General features: G+C 39.5%; 1 protein-coding gene across 6 annotated transcripts in view; it reads left to right on the plus strand.

The window, feature by feature from the left end:
- Grk4 (G protein-coupled receptor kinase 4) overlaps window positions 1–22,005 on the plus strand; it is a 71,715-nt gene that overhangs the window by 12,951 nt on the left and 36,759 nt on the right. For 5 of the 6 annotated variants that reach the window (XR_009057249.1, XM_057771641.1, XM_057771639.1 and 2 more), the window contains exons 5-8: window positions 4,211–4,317; window positions 12,730–12,822; window positions 14,639–14,702; window positions 18,049–18,189. Coding sequence is in view for 5 of the 6 variants with exons in the window: in XM_057771641.1 (XP_057627624.1) it covers window positions 4,211–4,317; window positions 12,730–12,822; window positions 14,639–14,702; window positions 18,049–18,189 (405 nt within the window). In the remaining variant the exon portion in view is untranslated. Of the gene's footprint in view, window positions 1–4,208; window positions 4,318–12,729; window positions 12,823–14,638; window positions 14,703–18,048; window positions 18,190–22,005 lie in introns of those variants that run through there. The other variant, XM_057771643.1, reaches the window with a different exon arrangement.

Here is a 22,005-nt window from a genome sequence, read left to right on the forward strand (position 1 = left end):
GTTTGAGGCCGACCAAGCAAATTCCAGGACAGCCAGTACTGCTACACAGAGAGACCCTGCCTCAAAACAAAACAAAACAAAACAAAACAAAACAAAACAAAAGAAAGTTTAAGCTGAAAAGGTGGCTCAGTGGTTAAGAGCACTGGCTGTTCTTCTAAAGGACCTGGATTCAATTCCTTGCATCCATGTGGCCATCTGTAATTTCAGTTCCAGGCTACCCAATGCCCTCATACAGATATGCATGGAGGCAAAACACCAATGCACATAAATAAGAAAAGTTTTAAAATGTCGAAATAAATCCAAGGGACATGAAATTAGTAATAATATAATAGTCCCTAGATTTTGGTTTTCTTCTTTTTCATACCAGGTAGCTCTTCTGACATGAGACAGACTTTGGATTTTTTTTTTCTCAAGCATTCTTGGGTTTAGATGCCCACACTCCAACTCCAAAACCAACTATAGTTTTTAAAAGGGACTACATAAAGACCATCTACCTAACATGTCTTTAGAGAACAGCAAAAAACAAGCATTTTGAAAGATTTATGAAATTGTATCCTGTTAGAAGTGTACTATAGTATTAGGTCAAGTTACTTCTTTTCTTGGGACATTTTTTTTCTGGATGATTCTCTCTTCTTCAGATGCTTCATTTGTCCAAAAGTATAGTGTCATTTCAATTGTATTTTAATAAATAAAAAACAGTCCCACTGGTCAGTCTTACAGACCAGGTTATGGTAACACACATCTTTAATCCAGTAGCCATAAAGACAAGCACCTTTAATCCCAGTAGCCACACTAGTTGTCATAGAAACTGGATGGTACACGCCTTTAATCACGGTGGTGAAAGCCTTTAATCCCAGCCCTAAAGAGGAGGAAACAGCTTTCAACACAGTCTCATTCTAAGATCCCTAGAGACAGGATTGCCATTTCGGTCTGAGGTCTAGGTAAGACAGAGGTCTTCAGATTGCTTAGTTGGATACTTTTATTCTCCTGGAAAGAGAAAAATAAAACCCTGCCCCAACCATGACTTTGGGAAGTTTTCCTTTTTGCCAGGTTGAATTGCCATGCTGTTTGATGAACTACTGAGTCTCGAGGGGTCTCTCATGTTCAAATCAAATCTTTATCAATTTTGATGGTATCCATAGCTTTTCTTCTCCTGTGGAAACAAAAGCAAAACCACTTCCCCAGTGTAACACATATCCTGGTTTCCATTCTGTCGTCCACACATCTTTAAATTATATAGGCTGATTTAGTTCAATGGTTTTTTCTATTCAATGTCTCTCTGTAGCTGTTGTTTTCTTTTTCATTAGCATTTTAAAATTTAAAGTTAATAAAGCAATGTGCAGTCTATCTCTAAGGGTCTTTATTATCCCTTTCTGTTTATTAAGCCTATCTTTTTTAGTGCAATTAGATTTTGCTATAACTGCTTCCTGTAGGATCATTTGGTATACTTGTAATATGCTTTATGTTGTAATATGAAAAAAAACTCTTTAATTTTACTAGAGACATGCTGGAGCAATTGTCCGTCTTAATTTGTGCAGGTACTTGGTTAATGGTCATAACCTCTAATAAGTGTGTGATTACAGAATCAGCCTTTTCTGAACTCATGCAGTTGCCCATTCAAATCCTGATTATGTATCTGTGGTATGGTGCACATACTTTGATTTTCCAAGCTCCGCGAAATGAAACATATTCATTTGCCAAATTTCATTTCTTTGAGTACCCTTAGTATTACTTCATGCAGATAGTGTAATTTGTTATTCTGTTCTTAAGAACCCATTCTGTGGGAACCAAAAAGCTAGAGGTGTTGGTGGTAATGGTGCTTGTAGTAGTAAAATTGACAAATGTTTAGTCAGTGCCTGCTTACAAAGGCTATACATACACACATATATTTTCCTGTTTGTATTAAGATGAAAAATCTGAAGAGATATTTGTGTGATTTAAAATTTTAAACTGTAATTGAAAAATATACAATGAAATTTACATTAACCATTTCTTTGTTTTGTTTTTTGAGACAGAGTCTCTGTACTTAGCCCCAGTAGTCCTAGAAATATCTGTGTAAACTAGGCCGTCCTTGAAATCAGAGAGATCATCCTGCCTCTGACTCCTGGGATTAAAGGCATATACTACCACACCCAACAACTATTTCTTCTCAATGTAATATTAATTGATTACTTATTGTTTATTTGAGAATTTCTTTCATGTATACAATGTATTTTGATAATATTTACTTCCCATCTCCCCTCTAATTCCTCCCAGGTTCAACCCTCACACTCTACCTCCTCCTAACTTAAGTCTTCTTTTTTAAAAAATAATCCCGAGTCCTATTTGCACCATCCATAAACTCAAGGGTATGGAGCCATGTCCTGGAGTATGATTTGACTTATCAGGGACCACACCCTTAATGAAAACCAAGTCTTCTTTCCTCAAAAGCCATCAACTGCCAGTAGCCCCCTTTCTAAAGGTGGGGCTTATGAGCCCTTTCCCCTTCTTGCTAGATTGATGACTGACTTGAACTCGTGAAGGTTTTGTGTAGGCAGCCACAGCTAATGAAAGTTCATGAATGTAGTGGTCATATCATGTCCAGGAGATATTATTTTGATTCAGTTCTTCCCAACTTGTAGCTCTTGTAATCTTTCTATCCCCTCTTTTAAGAAGAGTACCCGAATCTTAGAGGAAAGGAACATGATGTCCCATTGTGACTGAGGATTCCATAAACACTTATTTACATTTTGATCAGTTGTGATTTCTGCTTAACCACCTACCACAAAGTCCTCTAGTGTGGACTAAGAACTTTACTGATCTATGGGTATAAAGATACAAATTTAGAGGGCAGTTTCATTCTATGTCCTCTTAGCAAAATAATAATAATATGTTCACCCCTGGGGCCTTTGAACTCCTGGGTCATGGGTTTGGGGCTAGATTTACAGTAGTAGGCTTGTAATTATGGAATTCCTCTTATGGAATTGGTCTTAAATTCACCCGGAAAGTGATTTGTTATCTCCATAACATGTGCACTACAATGCACCCATGGATATTCCTCACTATGCTGTCCATTGTTGTAGCTCACAGGGTTTACAGCTGGTTAAGATTGTGGATGATTTTCTCCTCGATAAGTACACACAGCACCTTCTGGTACTGTGAGAACAAATTAGTCAGGTGGAAGCTTCCTGGTCAATACCTGCTTAATTTCTCCATGTCCTGTGATTAGAGTGTGTGGTATCTGTTTCTAAGTGTATATAGTTCAGAAATGTTAAGTACATTTACACTGTTATGTAAATAGTCTCTAGAACCTTTTTATCATTCAAAAAGAAAGCACTGACATCAGCAGTTTGATCTCTTTTCTCTCCCATACATATCAATCACTCTTCAACTTCCTGCCATTTTCAGTTTAACTGCCCACATATATATCCATAAGCGAAATCAATACTTTTGGAACTGGCTTATTTTGTTCAGTGTAATGCCCTTAATGATCATTTATGTTGTAGAATAATTACTTTTCTAATGTTTTAAAATTAATTAACTTTGCAGTGCTAGGAATTGAACTCAAGACAAGTATTATGGCATGGGGCTATGTCTTTAGCCCAAGAATGTCCTTTTAAAAGCCTTTTCTTGCTCTGGAGAGGTGGCTCAGTGATTAAGAGCACTGGCTGTCTTCCAGACGTCCCGGTTCTACTCTCAGTGCCCATTTGATGGCTCACAACTCCAGTTTCAGGGGATCTGATGCCCTCCTGATTTCTGTTGGCTCTGCATACACGGTGCCCATTCATGCAAACAAAACATACATTATATAAAACAAAATCCTTTTTCCTTTTTATGTCTGTCCAGCCATGTCTAGTTCATGGACCTAGTCTGTTTTTCATGCTAGGCTTGTGCAGTACTAAACCCAGGTCTTGTTGCATGCTATATGCATATCCTATCTATCAACCATATCCCTAGTCCCACTGTTCTTATTTTTGGCTAACAAGAGTGATATTGCAGTAGATGTGGGTGTACAAATTCTTCTTGAGATCTTGTTTTCTGTTCTATACATGTTTTGAGTTTATAAGAACAGATCTAGAAAGCAGACTAAATGCTGGAGGGTGGTACTGGATTAGGACTTTGACTTAATATTTCATATACTCAAAAATTTATAGTAGGCATTATGTCCTTTGTATGATTGATAAACTATGAAAAAACTAACTTTTGTATATTTGGTTTATGCAATATTTAGAAGTCAGAAGTCCCCTTACCACAGATACCTTCAGCTGTTGTGAAAACCTGTAAATGGAATCTGAAGCAGAATTCCTCCCCTAAAAATGTTTTCCAGGAATGTGCTGGGTAAGTGTTCTATGCTCGACCTTGCATATATTATGGGTATTTGAGTTTGTTGAGACATAATCTTATAAAGCCCAGGTGGGCTTCAAACTCACTTTGTAAGCTAAAGTTAGTCTTGAATTTCTGGCTTCTGAAGTTCTAAGATGGTAAGCATGTATCATGTGCTAGAACTGGCTTGTGTACGTAGTATCTATTGGTAACTCCAAAATAGAGGATGACAGAAAGTCTTTTTTTTTAATCTTTATTTTATACAAGTTAAGGTTTTTTTTGTTTTGTTTTTTCTTAAGATAGAGTTTCCCTGTATAATAGTCCTTCCTGTCCTGGAACTCAGAAATCTGCCAAGAGACTTGAGCCACCACCACCCACTTTTGAACACACACTCTCTCCCCCTCCCTCCCTCCCTCCCTCCCTCCCTCCCTCCCTCCCTCCCTCCCTCCCTCCCTCCTTCCCTCCCTCCTTCCCTCCGTTTCGCCTCTCTCTCTCTCTCTCTCTCTCTCTGGTTTAGCAAGTTAAGTTCTTATCTGGATAGTTTTGCAATTAAGATGATCCCTTTCAGTAACTTTATGTAGAAATGGTTAAGTGAAGAGTAATGATCACATGTGCATAAAAGGTTATATTGAAGCAGGCCATAATGTCAAGCCCCAAGATAACAGGATTTCTATGATAATTTTGGGCCATCATTTCTCCACTTTCCAAAGTGCTTGTGTGTAGCGTGAAAAGAGTCTAAAAATATTTTTTCTAGATCTAAGCATTTCCTGAAAGTATTTTTTCTCTGGATTTTTGAAACAGGACAGGGAAATTCTATTTATTTATTTATTTATTTGCGACTAGGAGCATTTATTAAAGTACAGTTTCACACAAATTGAAGACGATAGGGGTATGCGGCTGTGCTAGTTGTCAGCTGTTTTTAGAAGTGGTAATTTTGCCTTTCACATTCATTTAGAAAATAGAAAAGGGGATGCATTTTAACTCATATGAACACAACATTGTCCCTGTATTAGAGTCAAACAGATACAAGAAACCCCTGACCATTTTTCCTTTATTTAACATTGGCAGAAGAATATTTAACATAAACTAGCAAATTAGGTTAAACAATATAATAAATGTATGAATACCTAATACATAAACAGTGACTTCTTGGTATTTATTTCAGGAATGAAAAATTAAATTATTATTACTATTTTCATCTTTTGTTTGTTTGTCAAGACAAGGTTTCTCATGTTACCCTGGCTGTCTTGGCTCATTTTATAGACTAGGGTGACCTTGAACTCACAGAGATTCACTTGCCTGTCCACCACCACCTGGATACAAATTTAACACAAGATTTAATTTACCAAGTAGCAGTAGATGTTCCCCTTTTTAAAATTCCTTCACTATCTGAGGGGATAGTATTTACCATAGCACCTGTCTGAAGATCTGAGGACAGATCTCGGCTCTCTCTTCCTACCCTGTGGATGTTGGGAATTGAACTCATTATCTGGCTTGGCAGAAAGTACTCTTGCATTGAGCCATCATAGTGGTCCCACAATTTTTTTTTGTTTTTTTTGTTTTTTTTGTTTTTTTGTTTTTGTTTTTGTTTTTGTTTTTCGAGACAGGGTTTCTCTGTGGCTTTGGAGCCCGTCCTGGAACTAGCTCTTGTAGACCAGGCTGGTCTCGAACTCACAGAGATCAGGAGCCAGGCGGTGGTGGCACACGCCTTTAATCCCAGCACTCGGGAGGCAGAGGCAGGCGGATCTCTGTGAGTTCGAGGCCAGCCTGGTCTACAAGAGCTAGTTCCAGGACGGGCTCCAAAACCACAGAGAAACCCTGTCTCGAAAAACCAAAAAAAAAAAAAAAAAAAAAAAAAAATCATGGCAGAAGATACAAAGAAACCCGGTCTTGAAACCATCCACACACCCACACAAAATCAGGGCAGGAAAAGATTTGGGGCTTTTGAACCATTTAGGTCTGTTGGAATGATTTAACCAATACCGTTTGTTTTGTTTTTTGAGGCAGGGTTTCTCTGTTGCTTTGGAGCCTGTTCGGGCATTAGCTCTGTAGACCAGGCTGGCCTCTAACTCACAGAGATCCTCCTGCCTCTGTCTCCCAAGTGCTGGGTTTAAAAGCAGGTGAATCTCTGTGAGTTCAAGACCAGCCTGGTCTACAAAGCTGGTTCCAGGACCCCCTTCCAAAGCTAAAAAAATGAATGAATGAATGAATCAGTGAATTTTTTTTAGAAGGCTTTAGGGCTGATTAGTCCTTTCAGCACTGATTCTAGCCAATACAATAAAGGGAAAGGGCATCCAAATTTAGTAGAAAGGACTAAAACTCTTTATTTAGAGATAATGTAATCATATCATATATATATATACACATTATATATATCATATCTATATATGATATATACATTATATATCATATATATGATATATATATATATAATCTGAATGATTCCACAAAACTGATTAAACTGGATTGGCACTGTTACAAGATCACCATTCAAAATTGTGTTTTTTATATATTAAAAGTCATAATAAAATAATAAAATTAATAATAAGATAGTTGCTTTCTTTTTTAAATTTTTTTATACATTTTTTATTGATATTTATTGAGCTCTACATTTTTCACTGCTCCCCTCCCTGCCTTTCTCCTCCCCCAAGGTCCCCATGCTCCCAATTTACTCAGGAGATCTTGTTTTTTTTACTTTCTATTTCCCATGTAGATTAGATCTATGTATTTCTCTCTTAGTGTCTGCACTGTTGTCTAAGTTCTCTAGGATTGTGGTTTGTAGGCTGGCTTTCTTTGGTTTATGTTTAAAAACCACCTATGAGTGAGTACATGTGATAATTGTCTTTCTTTGTCTGGGTTACCTCACTCAAAATATTTTCTAGCTCCATCCATTTTCCTACAAAATTCAAGCTGTCATTATTTTTTTCTGCTATGTAGTACTCCATTGTGTAAATGTACCACATTTTCTTTATCCATTCTTCGGTCGAGGGGTGTTTAGGTTGTCTCCAGATTCTGGCTATGGCAAACAAAGCTGCTATGAACATAGTTGAGTACATGTGGCATGGAAGTTCTTAAGTATGACATTAGACTAAATTCAGCTTCCTTATGAGTATGGGACAAAAGTGATTTCTGAGGAAATCTGGTAATAAGAAGGTGGTGTTTTTGTAGCTGTGTGGATAATCACTTGTCTCACAGAAAGGAAACTAAAGACCTGAGAATGTGGAAAAGCTTATCCTGAGCTCTGAGAATATTTAAGTGACATTTTCATTGTGCTTTGAAGATTCCTCTGATCAGATGTGGTTTATTACTGTACCTCCTGCATGCAGTAGGAACTTCAGTTCCAGGGGACCTAGTACCTTCACCCAGAATAAATGCAGGCAAAACACCAATGCACATAAAAATAAATCAGTCTTCAAAAAAGAAACCTTGTCTCCAAAAGAGCAAACAACAACAAAACCCAACAATACAGAACAAAAATAAAAAAGAAAATATATATATAAAAAAACTTGTTCTGGATACAATTTAGGGGGTGGGAAAGTATGTACAAGAGCTGCATGAGTTAGGTATTATCTGACCACTAATCTGTAAAGTATGAGATACGCAGCAGCAATCCATTTTCTTCTTGTTTTTCTTCAGTGGGTTGATTAGATGGTCAGGGATTTGTAAATTTTTGAGCATGATTAGACATTTGGGGAAAAGTTTGTGAATCTGTCCAGATGGGTGAAGGACATGAAGATACTCATTCCCATGTAAATGCCCATCCGAAGATGACTTGAGCAGAGAAAGGTTCAGTAATTAAGCACATAGGATAACTTATTCTGTGGACAGTCAGCCTCTTTCCCCAATCAACCCTATCATTGCCCAAAACCAGAATGACTATAGTGGCAGAGATAGAGGTTATGTGTGTGATTGACAACATGAACTTCTACTCACCAAATCAGACAGCTGCTGCTCAGTGCCAGATCTGCTCAAGATATGACACCATTTTCCAGGGTGGCCAGCCAGTGACCTGATGACAGGTTGACTATATTAGACACTTCCTTACTAGGGTAGATACTTAATCTGGTTATAGATTTGCCTTTCCTGCACATACTGGTTCTGTAAAAACTACCATCCATGGATTTACAGAATGCCTTATCACCATCATGGTATCCCACACAATATTGTTTCTGACCAAGGAACTCACTTCTAGAAAAGTGAGACAGTGGGCCGATAATCATGAAATCCTTTGGTCTCAACCTGTTTCCTACCATCCTGAAGCAACTGGCCAGAGCACTCGGGAGGCAGAGTCAGGCGGATCTCTGAGTTCGAGACCAGCCTGGTCTACAGAGCTAGTTCCAGGACAGGCTCCAAAGCCACAGAGAAACCCTGTCTCGAAAAAAAAAAAAAAAAATGGAATGACCTTTTTTTTTTTTTTTTTGGCTTTTTGAGACAGGGTTTCTCTGTGGTTTTGGAGCCTGTCCTGGAACTAGCTCTTGTAGACCAGGCTGGTCTCGAACTCACAGAGATCCGCCTGTCTCTGCCTCCCGAGTGCTGGGATTAAAGGCGTGCGCCACCACCGCCCGGCTGGAATGACCTTTTGAATACACAATTACAGAGCTAATTAGAAGACAGTAGTCTGGACTGCTGGGGCAGGGTTCTTCGGAAGGTGGTGATTGCTTTACATCAACATCCAATATATGATACAGTTTTTCCCATAGCCAGGATCCATGGGTCCAGGAATTAAGAGTTAAAGAAGGGTGATAGTGAGCAGGAAAATTTTGCTTCCTATTCCTATGACCCTAAGTCCTACTAGCCTAGAAGTTTTGGTTCCAGAGGGGGAACTGCACCTGCCAGGAGACAGTACAAATATTCCATTGAATTGGAAGCTCATACTTCCCCCTGGTCTTTGGGCTTCTAATGTCCTTAAACAAACAGACTAAGAAAGGAATAACTGCTTTAGGAAGGATGATTGATCCAGACTACCGTGAGGACTCTGGATTGCTTACCATTGGATTGCTTCTCCACAGTGGAGGTAAGAAAGGTTATGTTTGGAATTAAGGAGATCCTTAAGGACATCTCTTGGTGCTACCATGTCCTTTGACTAAATTCAGTGGGGAAGTATAGCAACCCAGTCCTGGGAGGATGACGAAGGACACAGACCGTTCAGTAATGGAGGTATGGTTCACTCCAGGAAAAGAGCCAAAACCAGCTGAGTTCCTTGCTGAGGGTGAATGAAATACAGAATGGGTAGTAGAGGAAGGTTAAGGCCACATGATCAGTTTCAAAACAATGATTATAATTGACATGAGTGTTTTTGTTATGTTTTGTTAAGAATTTGTTTGTAACTGCTTATGTGAGAATGGAGCATAAAAATGAGGTAGACCAATGTCTCAGGCAATAGCCAACTTTATTCAGAATATCAGGCAGTTTATACTCTGAGAGTTAAGAAGAATCACATTACTAAGATGTTCAATCACAAGGAACAACATGCTTTTCCATAGAGACATATAAACAAATAACAATAGTCAGCTGTAATGAATAAGGTAAAGTAAACTCATCCCTCTTTTCTATACCTAGGAGGGGCATGAAAACACATTTCAAGAACAAATGTGTGTTTTTAAAGAAATGGGTCCTAAGTGCTCAGTTAATAATATTTCCTTCTGGGCTGGAGAGATGGCTCAGCGGTTAAGAGCATTGCCTGCTCTTCAAAGGTCCTGAGTTCAATTCCCAGCAACCACATGGTGGCTCACAACCATCTGTAATGAGATCTGGTACCCTCTTCCGGCCTGCAGGCATACACACAGACAGAATATTGTGTACATAAAAAATAAATAAATATTTTAAAAAAATAATAATATTTCCTTCTTGGGTCTCTGAGGGAGTTGAAGACTAAGTAGTTATAGTTTCTCTTGTTTACCAGACTCAGAAAAGTAATGCACTAAAGAAATGTAAAGTATATAAGGTTTAGAGACATAAAAAGATAATTTTGAGTTGTTAATACAAGTTATAATAGAAAGTAAATTAGGTGCAACACTTTGAACTCACCAAGATAGGATATAGATAATGGAGTATTTTCTCTGAATCTGTCACATACAAATGAACTAGGCATTGTTGATGTACTTATTGTCTGAATATATGTAATTATTGTACTTACTGCATATAGTTTTTCTTATATTAGTTATAGCCTTCTTTATTTTAGCCAAAAGTGGGAAATGTAGTGATATTGTGTTTGTGTTTTAATAACTAAAGTTTGCCTGAAGGACCAGAGTGCCAAGCTAAACCACTACTGCTAGGCAGTAGTGGCACACACCTTTAATTTTAGAACTTGGGGGACAGATGGATCTTTGTTAGTTCTAGACCACTGTGGGCTACACGAAATTGATCCAGTCTAAAAGAGAAACAGCTCACCCCAGCACTTGGGAGTCACACACCTTTAATCCCAGCACCAGGGTGGTAGAGAGAGGAGTGATATGGCTGGGCCGAGAGAGAAATCTAAGGCAGGAGGAGACAGGATCTCAGTGTAGTCCGAGGAGCGGTGCAGTCTGAGACGGTCGGTCTGAGGAGCAGTGCAGTCTGAGACAGTCGGTCTGAGGAGCAGTGTAGTCTGAGACGGTCGGTCTGAAGAGCAGTGCAGTCTGAGACGGTCGGTCCGAGGAGCAGTGCAGTCTGAGACGGTCGGTCTGAGGAGCAGTGCAGTCTGAGACAGTCGGTCTGAGGAGCAGTGCAGTCTGAGACGGTCGGTCTGAAGAGCAGTGCAGTCTGAGACGGTCGGTCCGAGGAGCATTGCAGTCTGAGACGGTCCGAGGAACAGTGCAGTCTGAGACAGGCTGAGAAGCACTGCAGTCTGAGACAGTCGGTCCGAGGAGCGGTGCAGTCTGAGACAGTCGGTCCGAGGAGCATTGCAGTCTGAGACAGTCCGAGGAACAGTGCAGTCTGAGACAGGCTGAGAAGCACTGCAGTCTGAGACAGTCGGTCCGAGGAGCGGTGCAGTCTGAGACAGTCGGTCCGAGGAGCATTGCAGTCTGAGACAGTCCGAGGAACAGTGCAGTCTGAGACAGTCAGTCCGAGGAGCAGTGCAGTCGGAGACGGTCGGTCTGAGGAGCAGTGCAGTCGGAGACGGTCGGTCTGAGGAGCAGTGCAGTCGGAGGACAGGATCATCCCTTTGATCTGAGCATTGGTAAAAGTAAGAACTAGTGACTGGCCACTCTGCTTCTCTGATCCTTCAGCTTCCACCCCCTGATAACTGACTCCGAGTTTTTATTACTAAGACCTATTAGAATTTGTGCTACAGTCTTGTTTTCTTGGAGTTTTTTCATAAGAACTCAGAATTCCTTTACACTACTTCATTCTTAGACCTTGTTCCAACCGTTAATCATATTTAAGTTTGAGTTACTACAAGAATATCCCTCAAAGGGACTTTGCCACCTATATTAAAATCTATAATGTGTTCACAATTGTACATGGGATAGTCATATTAGGCATAATCATGACCTGGTTATTGTTTTCATTTGGAAATTATGACATAAGGAAATATGATTGTGTATAAAGTTGTGATGGCTATTCTTGGTTGTCAACTTGTCTACATCTGTAATTAACTAAAACCCAAGTGGTTGGGTACACCTGTAAGGGATTTTTTCTTTTTTTAAGATTTATTTACTTATGTTAACAATGTTCTGTACTGTGCACCAGACTTCATTACAGATGGTTGTGAGCTACCATGTGGTTGCTGGTAGTAACTGCTGAGCTCTCTCTCCAGCCTCCAAGGGGTTTTTTCTTAATTAAATCATTCGAGCCGGGTGGTGGTGGCACACGCCTTTAATCCCAGCACTCGGGAGGCAGAGGCAGGCGGATCTCTGTGAGTTCGAGACCAGCCTGGTCTACAGAGCTAGTTCCAGGACAGGCTCCAAAACCACAGAGAAACCCTGTCTTGAAAAACAAAAACAAAAAAACAAAAAAAAAACAAAAAAAAAAAAATCATTCGAAACAGGAAGATCGACACTAAATCCAGATTTTATAAGGTAGTAAGATCTGCCTTAAATCTGGGCCACACATTCTGGTGGTAACCAATATAAAGGACATAGAAGAAGGAAGCTCTTGCTCTTTGCCTGCTTGCCCTCACTCTCTCTGGAAAATTTATTTATTTACATTAGAGCCATTTCTTTGGAATTCCAATGTATGCTAGAGACCACATCCAGCCTTGTGGATTGAACAACTACTGTATTCTTGATTTTCCATTGGTAGACTGCTATTGTTGAACTAGCTAGACTTTCAGAGAGTAAAGGGATTCCATTTCTTTAAAACATTTTGTATGTTCACTGATGATACCACAATCTATATTCTTCTATAATGGCAGTTTCTGTATACTGAATTGTGCATAAAGCACCTTTCTCAGTGAATGCTTTTTAACTATGATAAATGTATATAACTGGATCAAATCTTTTCTAGAATTGTCTATACCTATTTGAGTGAAAAACCATTTGAAGAATACCAAAACAGTCCATACTTCTGTCGATTTTTACAATGGAAATGGCTAGAAAGGTAGGTTTTAATTTAATTCTGAATGAAAGTAACTTTTTTTTTTTTTTTTTTTTTTTTTTTTTTTTTGGTTTTTTTCGAGACAGGGTTTCTCTGTGGTTTTGGACCCTGTCCTGGAACTAGCTCTTGTAGACCAGGCTGGTCTCGAATTCACAGAGATCTGCCTGCCTCTGCCTCCCAAGTGCTGGGATTAAAGGCGTGCGCCACCACTGCCCGGCTGAAAGTAACTTTTTATAATGCATACTATTTGATGTTCAGTTCAGTTTTCTACATGTCAGAATGTTACTGAAAATCTTGAGTTGTATGTATTATTTTACATGGAAATCTTTAGTAGGTGGAATGTTATATAATTCCTTCTGATTCAGTGCCCTGTTCTCTTTTTCCTTAAAATGGCAGTTAACTCTCATTGTACATTTAGGAAATGAAGCATTTTGGCTTTATAGTAATGCAATGCAGTGGTTGAAACTATGCAGTCTAAGCCTCTGTTCAGATTCTTGCTAGCTGTGAGGCATTAGGCAAGTGACTTAACCACTATGAGCTATAGATCCTTTTTATACAGAGACACTCATATACCTATTTTAGTTAGGGTTTCTATTGCTGTGAAGACGCTATGACCATGTCAACTCTTATAAAGGAAAACATTAAATTGGGGCTGACTTAAAGTTCAAAGGTTTGGTTTATTATCATCCTGGTGGGAAGCATAGCAACACATAGGCTAACATGATGCTGGAAAGGTAGAGAGTTCTACTTCTACATTCAGATCATCAGGCAGCAGGAAGAGAGTGACACTGGGCCTGTCTTGGGCTTCTGAAAACCCAAAGCCCACCCCCAGTGATACACTTCTCCGACAAGGCCACATCTACTAAAATAAGGCCATACCTCTCAATATTGCCACTCCCTATGAGTCTGTGGGGGCCGTTTTAATTCAAACCACCATATCTATGCTGCTTCACTCTTGCTGGGAAATGCATGTACAATGTAGACCAGTGTTTGGTGAACCAAAGAAATGCCACAAAAGCACAAGCTGCTATTAGTACTTTGTGATTATTATTTCTAAAATTAATAGTTGACACCCTCCACACACACACACACTTTTTGAGATTAGGTTTTATTATGTTGTCTGGTTGGCTTGGAACTTACTGTGTAGACCAGGCTGGCCTTAAACAGAGATCTGTTTTCCTCTGCCTTCTGAGTACTGCAATTAAAGATATGTGCCACCATACCCAGCATACATGCATATATATGCATGTTACATTTTGAGGTACTTTACTTAAAGGAAAGTGTGATATGTTTATGTAGTTTTCCTCAGCAGCCTTTTGACAGGTTGTAAAGTATGCCAAAAATTGATCCATGAAGTGTAAACATACATATTTCCTAGAATGGGCTGCTCGTGTATTCATCTTAAATTAGAATAACCAATCTGTTGTATATTTTGTGTCAATGATTTTAATAAATTTTAAATGTGCTTGTTTCTCTGAGTAAAAAATTGAGAGTTGTGAATCCTGATCATAGACATCTTTGTCTCGGGTACTGTTTCAGGCAACATGGGCCAACAGATAGGACTAGCACAAGCTCTAAAAAGGCTTTTCTATTTTAAAATAACAGTGCAGCTGGGTGGTGGTGGCGCACGCCTTTAATCCCAGCACTTGGGAGGCTGAGGCAGGCAGATCTCTGTGAGTTCGAGACCAGCCTGGTCTACAAGAGCTAGTTCCAGGACGGGCTCCAAAACCACAGAGAAACCCTGTCTCAAAAAACCAAAAAAAATAAAATAAAATAACAGTGCAATATGAGATCTGAAACTTTTCTTTCAATTTGTTAGGCAGCCAGTAACAAAGAAAACGTTCAGACATTACAGAGTACTAGGAAAAGGCGGGTTTGGAGAGGTAAGTAACCTGTGCTAGTTCCTGCAGTACTTCTGTTAGAAAGGTAGCCAAGTCATCTACACACATGAGCTCAGGTAATGGATCAACTTTATCTATATACTTATCTTCTTATTGTTCTTTTTGAGAATAGTTTCAGGCAACTTGACATGAAGGTGAATTTTTGATCAAAAGGTACTTCTGCTTTAAGCTTTAAAACAATAACAATAACAAAAACCTTATCTTTGTGACTTCACTTTCCATTTTCCATTCTGACAGAGTTATTGTTTCATGCTTGATATTTAAGTTAAGCAGACTGAAAAACTTGTGAAATTTCTGTTATTCAGGACTAGCTCTAAAATTTATGTTGCATAGAGTGCTGTTTATTTTTGACGAGATGATGTCTCACCCAAGTTGTCTCTTAACTCCTAGGTTTAATAACTCCTGACACCTCAGCAAACTGGGACTACAAATACATGCCACTGTAGCTAATCAGAGGACATTGGCAAATATGCTTATTTAACTCATTTGTGTTTAGACATTGTCCTAGTTTGCTTTCTGTTGCCTTGATTAAAACACCATGACCAAAAGGATCTTAGGGAGGAAAGGGTTTGTTTGTCTAACACTTTTAGGGCTCAGACTATCATCAGGGAATGCCACAGCATGAATTCAAGGCAGGAATTTGAAGCAGCACCATGGATGAATGATGTTACTGGCTTCCTTCCTCTAGGTTGTGCTCAGCCAGTTTTCTTATTAAGCCCAGGGCCACCTACCCAGGGGTGTGACTGCCTATAGTAGCTGTACCCTCTTCTATCAGTTAACTATCAAGAAGGTAACCCACAGACATGCCCCAAGGCAGTCTGGTCGAGGCTATTCCTCAATTGAAATTCCCTATTCCAAATTCTAGGTTGCATCAAGCTGATGGTAAAAACAAACCAGTATAGGTACCTGCATTAAAAGGTGTTCAGGGCCTCTTTTGATGCCTTTTGTGCCTGTAATTGGGAGTTAGGAAGGTAACAAGTTTTAGACTAGCTTGGATTATATAGTGAGACCCTGTCTGAAAAAAAAAAGTGTTCAGATCTAGGGACATAGAACATGGTATAGCCCTAGCTTCCCATATACAAAACCTTAAGTATGATACTCAACACCTTTAAAAAAAAGTATTTTAAAATGTGTGAATTCAGAAAATCCTAGGGAAACTTCACATAGATTCCTGAGGGATAGGTTTTAAACATGAGAGCTGTATTGGATAGATATCACCTATAGCAGTTAGAGAGTAATACATCTAGGCGTTGGTGTTGGCACATGTCTTTAATCCTAGCACTTGGGAGGCAGAGGCAGGCCGATCTCTGTGAGTTCAAGGCCAGCCTGGTCTACAAAGCAAGTGCTAGGATAGGCTCCAAAGCTACACAGAAAAACCCTGTCTCAAAAAAATAAATAAATAAAAACAATAGGGGCTGGAGAGATGGCTCAGAGGTTAAGGGCACTCACTAGCTATTCTTCCAGAGTTCCTGAGTTCAATTCCCAGCAACCACTTGGTGGCTCCCAACCATCTGTAATGAGATCTGATGCCTTCTTCTCTATCGTCTGTAAGCAAACATGCAGACAGAACACTGTATACATAAATAAATAGAGAATAATGCACAGTTCTGATGTGATAATTTAAAGGGACATTAATTGTTCCGTTAATTATCTGGAGTAGTCATGTTCAGCCTATGAATTTCCAATTCCCCACGAGACAGGCAAGCCATTAGGAACTAGCACTTTGCTGGGCTGTGGTGGCACACGCCTTTAATCCCAGTACTCGGGAGGCAGAGGCAGGCGGATCTCTGTGAGTTCGAGGCCAGCCTGGTCTATAAGAGCTAGTTCCAGGACAGGCCCCAAAAACTACGGAGAAACCCTGTCTCGAAACCCCCCCCCCCAAAAAAAAAGGAACTAGCACTTTCTAAAATCAGAAACAAGTTACATTGCCCAGATGTGATTTACATCATATATGTGTTTAAGTTCTACTTTAAAACAAAAGCAGAATCCACCAGCATTGTGGATTTAATTTAATTTAATTCAGAGTTGTGCTCAAGTGAGCTCTGTCAGCCATTTGCATGTTGAGGTGAAGGAAGTGGGTCGGAACTGCTATCACTGTGTTAGAGGAGTACCCCGATACAGCTGGAGACTTTCATAATTTATGGGGTTGCATTTGGCCAATTCACCCAACACTGTTGTAAGCCCTTCATGGGGATGGTCTGTAAGGAATCATTCCTCTGTGGAATGTGTCGTAGACCAGAGACTTTTCTCTCTTCAGCTTATGCTGTCATTCTCGATCTCCAGAAACAAAGCATTAGATTTTGGCAGGGGGCAGATGAGAAGATGTTGTAGGGTATCATGTTAATAAGAAATGAAATTCTAAGTTATAATCACACATATGATTTAATCTTGATTCAGTAGGATCACATCAGGAAATTTTGATCATTGTGAAAGACTTGTTATAGATTATATTTGGATACATTTTCTTGGATTTTCAAACAAATGATTAGCTGGATGAATTAACAGTGGTAGCTCCTTGCAGAATTTTTTGTGTATGTTAGGCTCTAAGTCAAGGCCCAGAGGACAATGAGCAGTCTGTTTCTACTCTGAATGTCTGTCAGAGGGAGCCTTACTGAGCCAGTACAGGGACAGTTGCAGTTCCTATCTCAGTGAGCTTGAAGGGCAAAAGTAATTTACTTATTTTGCCAACAGTAATTCTCTTGCTTATGCTTTAAGTGTTGTAAAGTCAATCTTCAGCTTCCCGAGGCAAGCACAGTGGAAAGCACTTGGGCTCATGACTGGTTCCAAAGGTAGCACAATGTGGTGTGACCAGCATGTACTTCAGAGCTATGCAAGCCCAGGGTCAAGTCCTGCTTCTGCTTGCCATCGGTTTTATGATCTTGGATCACCATCTTGACTTCATCTTTGGCAGGAGGATGATGGTCCCTGCTTTAGCTTTCTGAGGACATGGAGGCCTAGCCATGAACTTTTAATTAAAAAAATTTCAGAATTATTCAAATTTTCTAAAACTTTTGCTTTTCTAAGAATCTAAAGACATATCAAGATATACTTAAATAGACTCAGCATGATCACATACGAAAACAAGTTCCATTGTGTCTTGATAAAGCACACTGTTTTGTTCACTTTACTCCCAGCTGCTACTATGGACAAGAAACTGGGAGTCAGGAAAATCCAGTGGAAAACTTAGTTATTAATACCCAAATGGCCTTGGCTCATCACATGCTTTGTCCAGCCTTTACCAGAAAATATTATAACAGAGAAAATAGTTTACTTCATATACCCTAAAAATGTCAGGTATATATAAGCCTTTTTCTCCCCTTTAAACTAGGTTTGTGCCTGTCAAGTACGAGCTACAGGAAAAATGTATGCCTGCAAAAAACTAGAAAAAAAAAGAATAAAGAAGAGGAAAAGTGAAACTATGGCTCTGAATGAAAAAAGAATCTTAGAAAAATTGCATAGTAGATTTGTAGTAAGTATCTCATTTTAGTCATGGTATCATTCACTTTTTTTGTTGCTGTGAAAATATGCTTGTCCAGGGCTGGGTGGTGGTGATGCACACCTTTGATCCCAGCAATTGGGAGGCAGAGGCAGGGGGATCTCTGTGAGTTCGAGGCCAGCCTGGTCTATAGAGTGAGTTCCAGGACAGTCAGGGCTGTACTGTCTCGAAAAACAAAACAAACAAACAAATAAATTCATGTATAAAGCAAGTTAAGTAAGGAAGGGCTTATTTTGGCTCACAGTTTGAGAAAGAGGTACAGTCTATCGTGGTAGACAAGGCATAGCATCTAGAGTATACAGTGGCTGGTCATATTACATCTGCATTAGGAAACAGAGATGTGAATGCTGGTGTCAGCTTGTTTTCTCCCTTTATTCAGTATTGGACCCCATGCCCTGGGATGGTATCTCTACTGTTTTCAATAGGTTTTCCCTCAGCTGAACCTTTCTGGAAACATCCTTCCAGATACTGAGGTTTGTTCCAAGGTGATTCTAAATCCTGTCAAGGTGACAAAACTTAACTATCACAGTCTTCCCTTGTATGTTGTTTGAGTCATAGCATTTTGGTCAGCAGTTCTGCTGGAAACTCTTATTCAAGTCATGGACTCAGGTGCTGTGTTTCTTATGAGTTTCTGTGAAGTTCTGCTGTTCCCTATTGGAAATAATTTCATTTTGTAATGATTCCCCTCTTATTCTATCATGCAAGCATAGGGCAATGCCGATCCTACTATTGATTTATGACTTGTTGCCAGTTTTATGCTGTCCACCATCCCATGCTGTCAGGTCTTCTTCACACTTTGATGATTCCTGATGAGTGCTTTTTCTTCCCCTTGTGACAGCCAAGCTCATGTGTTTGCTGCCTCTTATTGATCAGCCCTGGCTCATCAGCATGGTAACTTTGAGGTACTTGAAGGTTCTTTTTCTAGTCCTTCTAAAGTGGTTTTCCTCTTCTCTCTGACCTCAGTCTCTTTTCCATTCTTTGATTTTCTTTCTATTTTCTGCACCTGAAGTGTTTGCTATTATACCTTCAACTACCATGCTCCAATTGTAGGATCTTTCAAATTTTATGCTCACTTTTGCAGATGAGAGCTGAAGATGAGGTAGAGTGGTATGAAACAGGAATGATCCCAGATTGTAGGATATATGTTGTATAGTGTGGTTTCCCTACTCCTACTTAGATATTCCTTAGAGCGTCTTTTGAAGTATAAAGACTGGTTAAGACAAAAGATGAGCTAGGTGGTGGTGGTGCATGCCTTTAATCCCAGCACTCAGTCGGTAGAGGCAGGTGGATCTTGGTGAGTTTCAGGCCAGCAGAGCTAGTTCTAGGACATATAGGGCTGTTAGATAGTAGAGAAACACTGTCTCTAAAAAAAAATAAAAACAAAACAAAACAAACCGAAAAAAAGACAGAAGATGAACAATGGTTATAAAATGATTCTTGGCATTAAAATTTATTTCCTTTAAGTCATTTATTTCTTGGTATCATGGTTATCTGCTTTGTAGAGACAGATGTTCCAAACCAGCTCCTCCTCATAGCCAGCATCTGTATTTAATAGCATGAGTCGATGTGTTTATTATGACAGTTTCACATGAAGTGAAGTGATAGTCTATTAAATACTCATCTTAGAGCTATTTAAACATGTACAACCTTGAAGCATACAAACCTCAAATCTAACTTTATTAGAGGGATATAAGTAGTTATGGCCTATGACACAACATAATTTCGTTTCTATATTTTTAGCTTCTTCCAAAGAACCTAGACATATTTCATTTTTTCTATGATTCTGGTTTTTTCCTGTTTACAGTGACTCATTGGCAGGATCTGACATACCCTTGAGTCGTGGTCCTTCCACTGCTACCTCATATATGCAGAAGCACCCTCTCCTGAGTTCCCACCTCTTTCTGCACTTGCTCCTTACAGTCTGTTCCCCATGAAGCAATAATCTGTGGAGGAGTTAAATTGGGCTACAGTTTTCCTACACTAAACTGTCCTGTGATCATCTTCACTCTGAGACTGAAATTGAACTCTGCTCCAGCCTCTCAGGCACAGAGGCACCAGGCTCCTGTAGCCTCTATCACTCAGCTAACCAAGGTGTCCCATCAGGCCTGGGATCTAGGTGTGTCCTCTCTCTGGAATATGGCCACTACCTCTGTTGATCTTGAATATCTGCTTTCTGTTTCTGCGTTGGTCACTCTTGCTTCACTGTCTGGTGTTTACAGGATAAAAAATGCAGAACCCTTTGGTGTCTTTTTTGCCACTGGTTCCTAGATCAAGGCTGGTATGATAAATGGTTCTCAGTATTATTTAATATGCATTAACTGTGTGTGGGATGGATATTCATTCACAGGAGGGGTCTTTGTTTCTTGAAGCATGAATGAGAAATACCATTCAGTTAACTCTGGTCTGACATATGTCAGCTAATGAGAGTAGACAGTGGTATGCTCTGGATGCTTCATCCCACTCTCCTCATTTCCAGCCCTCTCCCTTTACCTGCAACTTTACTCTCCTAATGTTTAATAAAAATGTTGACCAAGTTGGATTTATTCATTTTATTATAAATGAAAATCAATATAATTTATTACATGACTAGAATAAAGGGAAAAACCATATAGCCACATTAATAGTTGCACAGAAAGCCTTTTATTAAAATCCAGGTCCCATTTATGATTAAGAGCTTCTAAGCTAGACTGGAACTCAGCTATCTTAAGTTTATAACCCAAGCTAAGCTTACAACTTAGCTAGCTCTAAGCAAACCAGTTTTACTTTCTAACACACATCATTTACCATGTGATGCTATTGGAATGTCCACCCTCATGTCTAGGCACCTATTCTCACTATCTCTACTTAATATTATTTTGGAAATTCTAGCCGGTGCAACAAAATAAAGGAAAGTAATTAAGGTTAAATTAGGATTAGAATTAGAGCTAGAGAAAGAAGTAAAGGAGTAAAAGATTGTATTTTTGAACAATGTAATTGTATGTGGAGATATTCCTAGACTTTGTAGATAGCCAACCTAGGATTAACTAAATGACTAGAAGTGAATCAGCCACAGTTAGGAGGTATGCGTATGTGCATGTGTCTGTATATCTGTCTGTACATGTTAGTATATAATAAACACACACCTATATATTTTCTTTTTTTCTTTGTCTTTGCTTTTTTGAGACAGGAGTTCTCTGTGTAGCCTTAGAGCCTATCCTGGAACTCACTCTGTAGACAAGCCTGACCTTGAACTCAAGGAGATCCACCTGCCTCTGCCTTCCTAGTGCTGTGATTAAAGGTGTGCACTGCCAGCTCCTGTCTCCTATGTGCACTCAGAGGTGAGAGGACGATGTCAAGTATCCTACTCTATTACCCTTCACCTTCTTTTCTTTTCTTTTTTTTTTTTAAAGATTTATTTATTTATTAAGTATTCAGTGGTCTGCCTGAATACGTCCCTGCAGGCCAGAAGAGGGCACCAGATCTTATTACAGATGGTTGTGAGCCACCGTGTAGTTGCTGGGAATTGAACTCAGGACCTTTGTAAGTACAGCCAGTGCCCTTAACCTCTGAGCCATCTCTCCAGCCCCCTTCACCTTATTTTCTTGAGACAGAGTCTTTGGCTGAACCTGGAATTTGCTGGTTTGTTTATTGTTTGTTTTTTTCCAGCTAGGCTAGCTGGCCAACAAGCTTCATCAATCCTTCTTTCTCCCCTCTACCCCAGGACTGGGATTTCAGGTATTCATAGCCATGCCCAGCTCTTTTTTTTTTCTTTTTAAACTAGGGTCAAAATATAGGTCCTCATGTCAACAC

This window comes from Chionomys nivalis, chromosome 6, assembly GCF_950005125.1.
Source record: "Chionomys nivalis chromosome 6, mChiNiv1.1, whole genome shotgun sequence".
Taxonomy (NCBI): Eukaryota; Metazoa; Chordata; class Mammalia; order Rodentia; family Cricetidae; genus Chionomys; species Chionomys nivalis.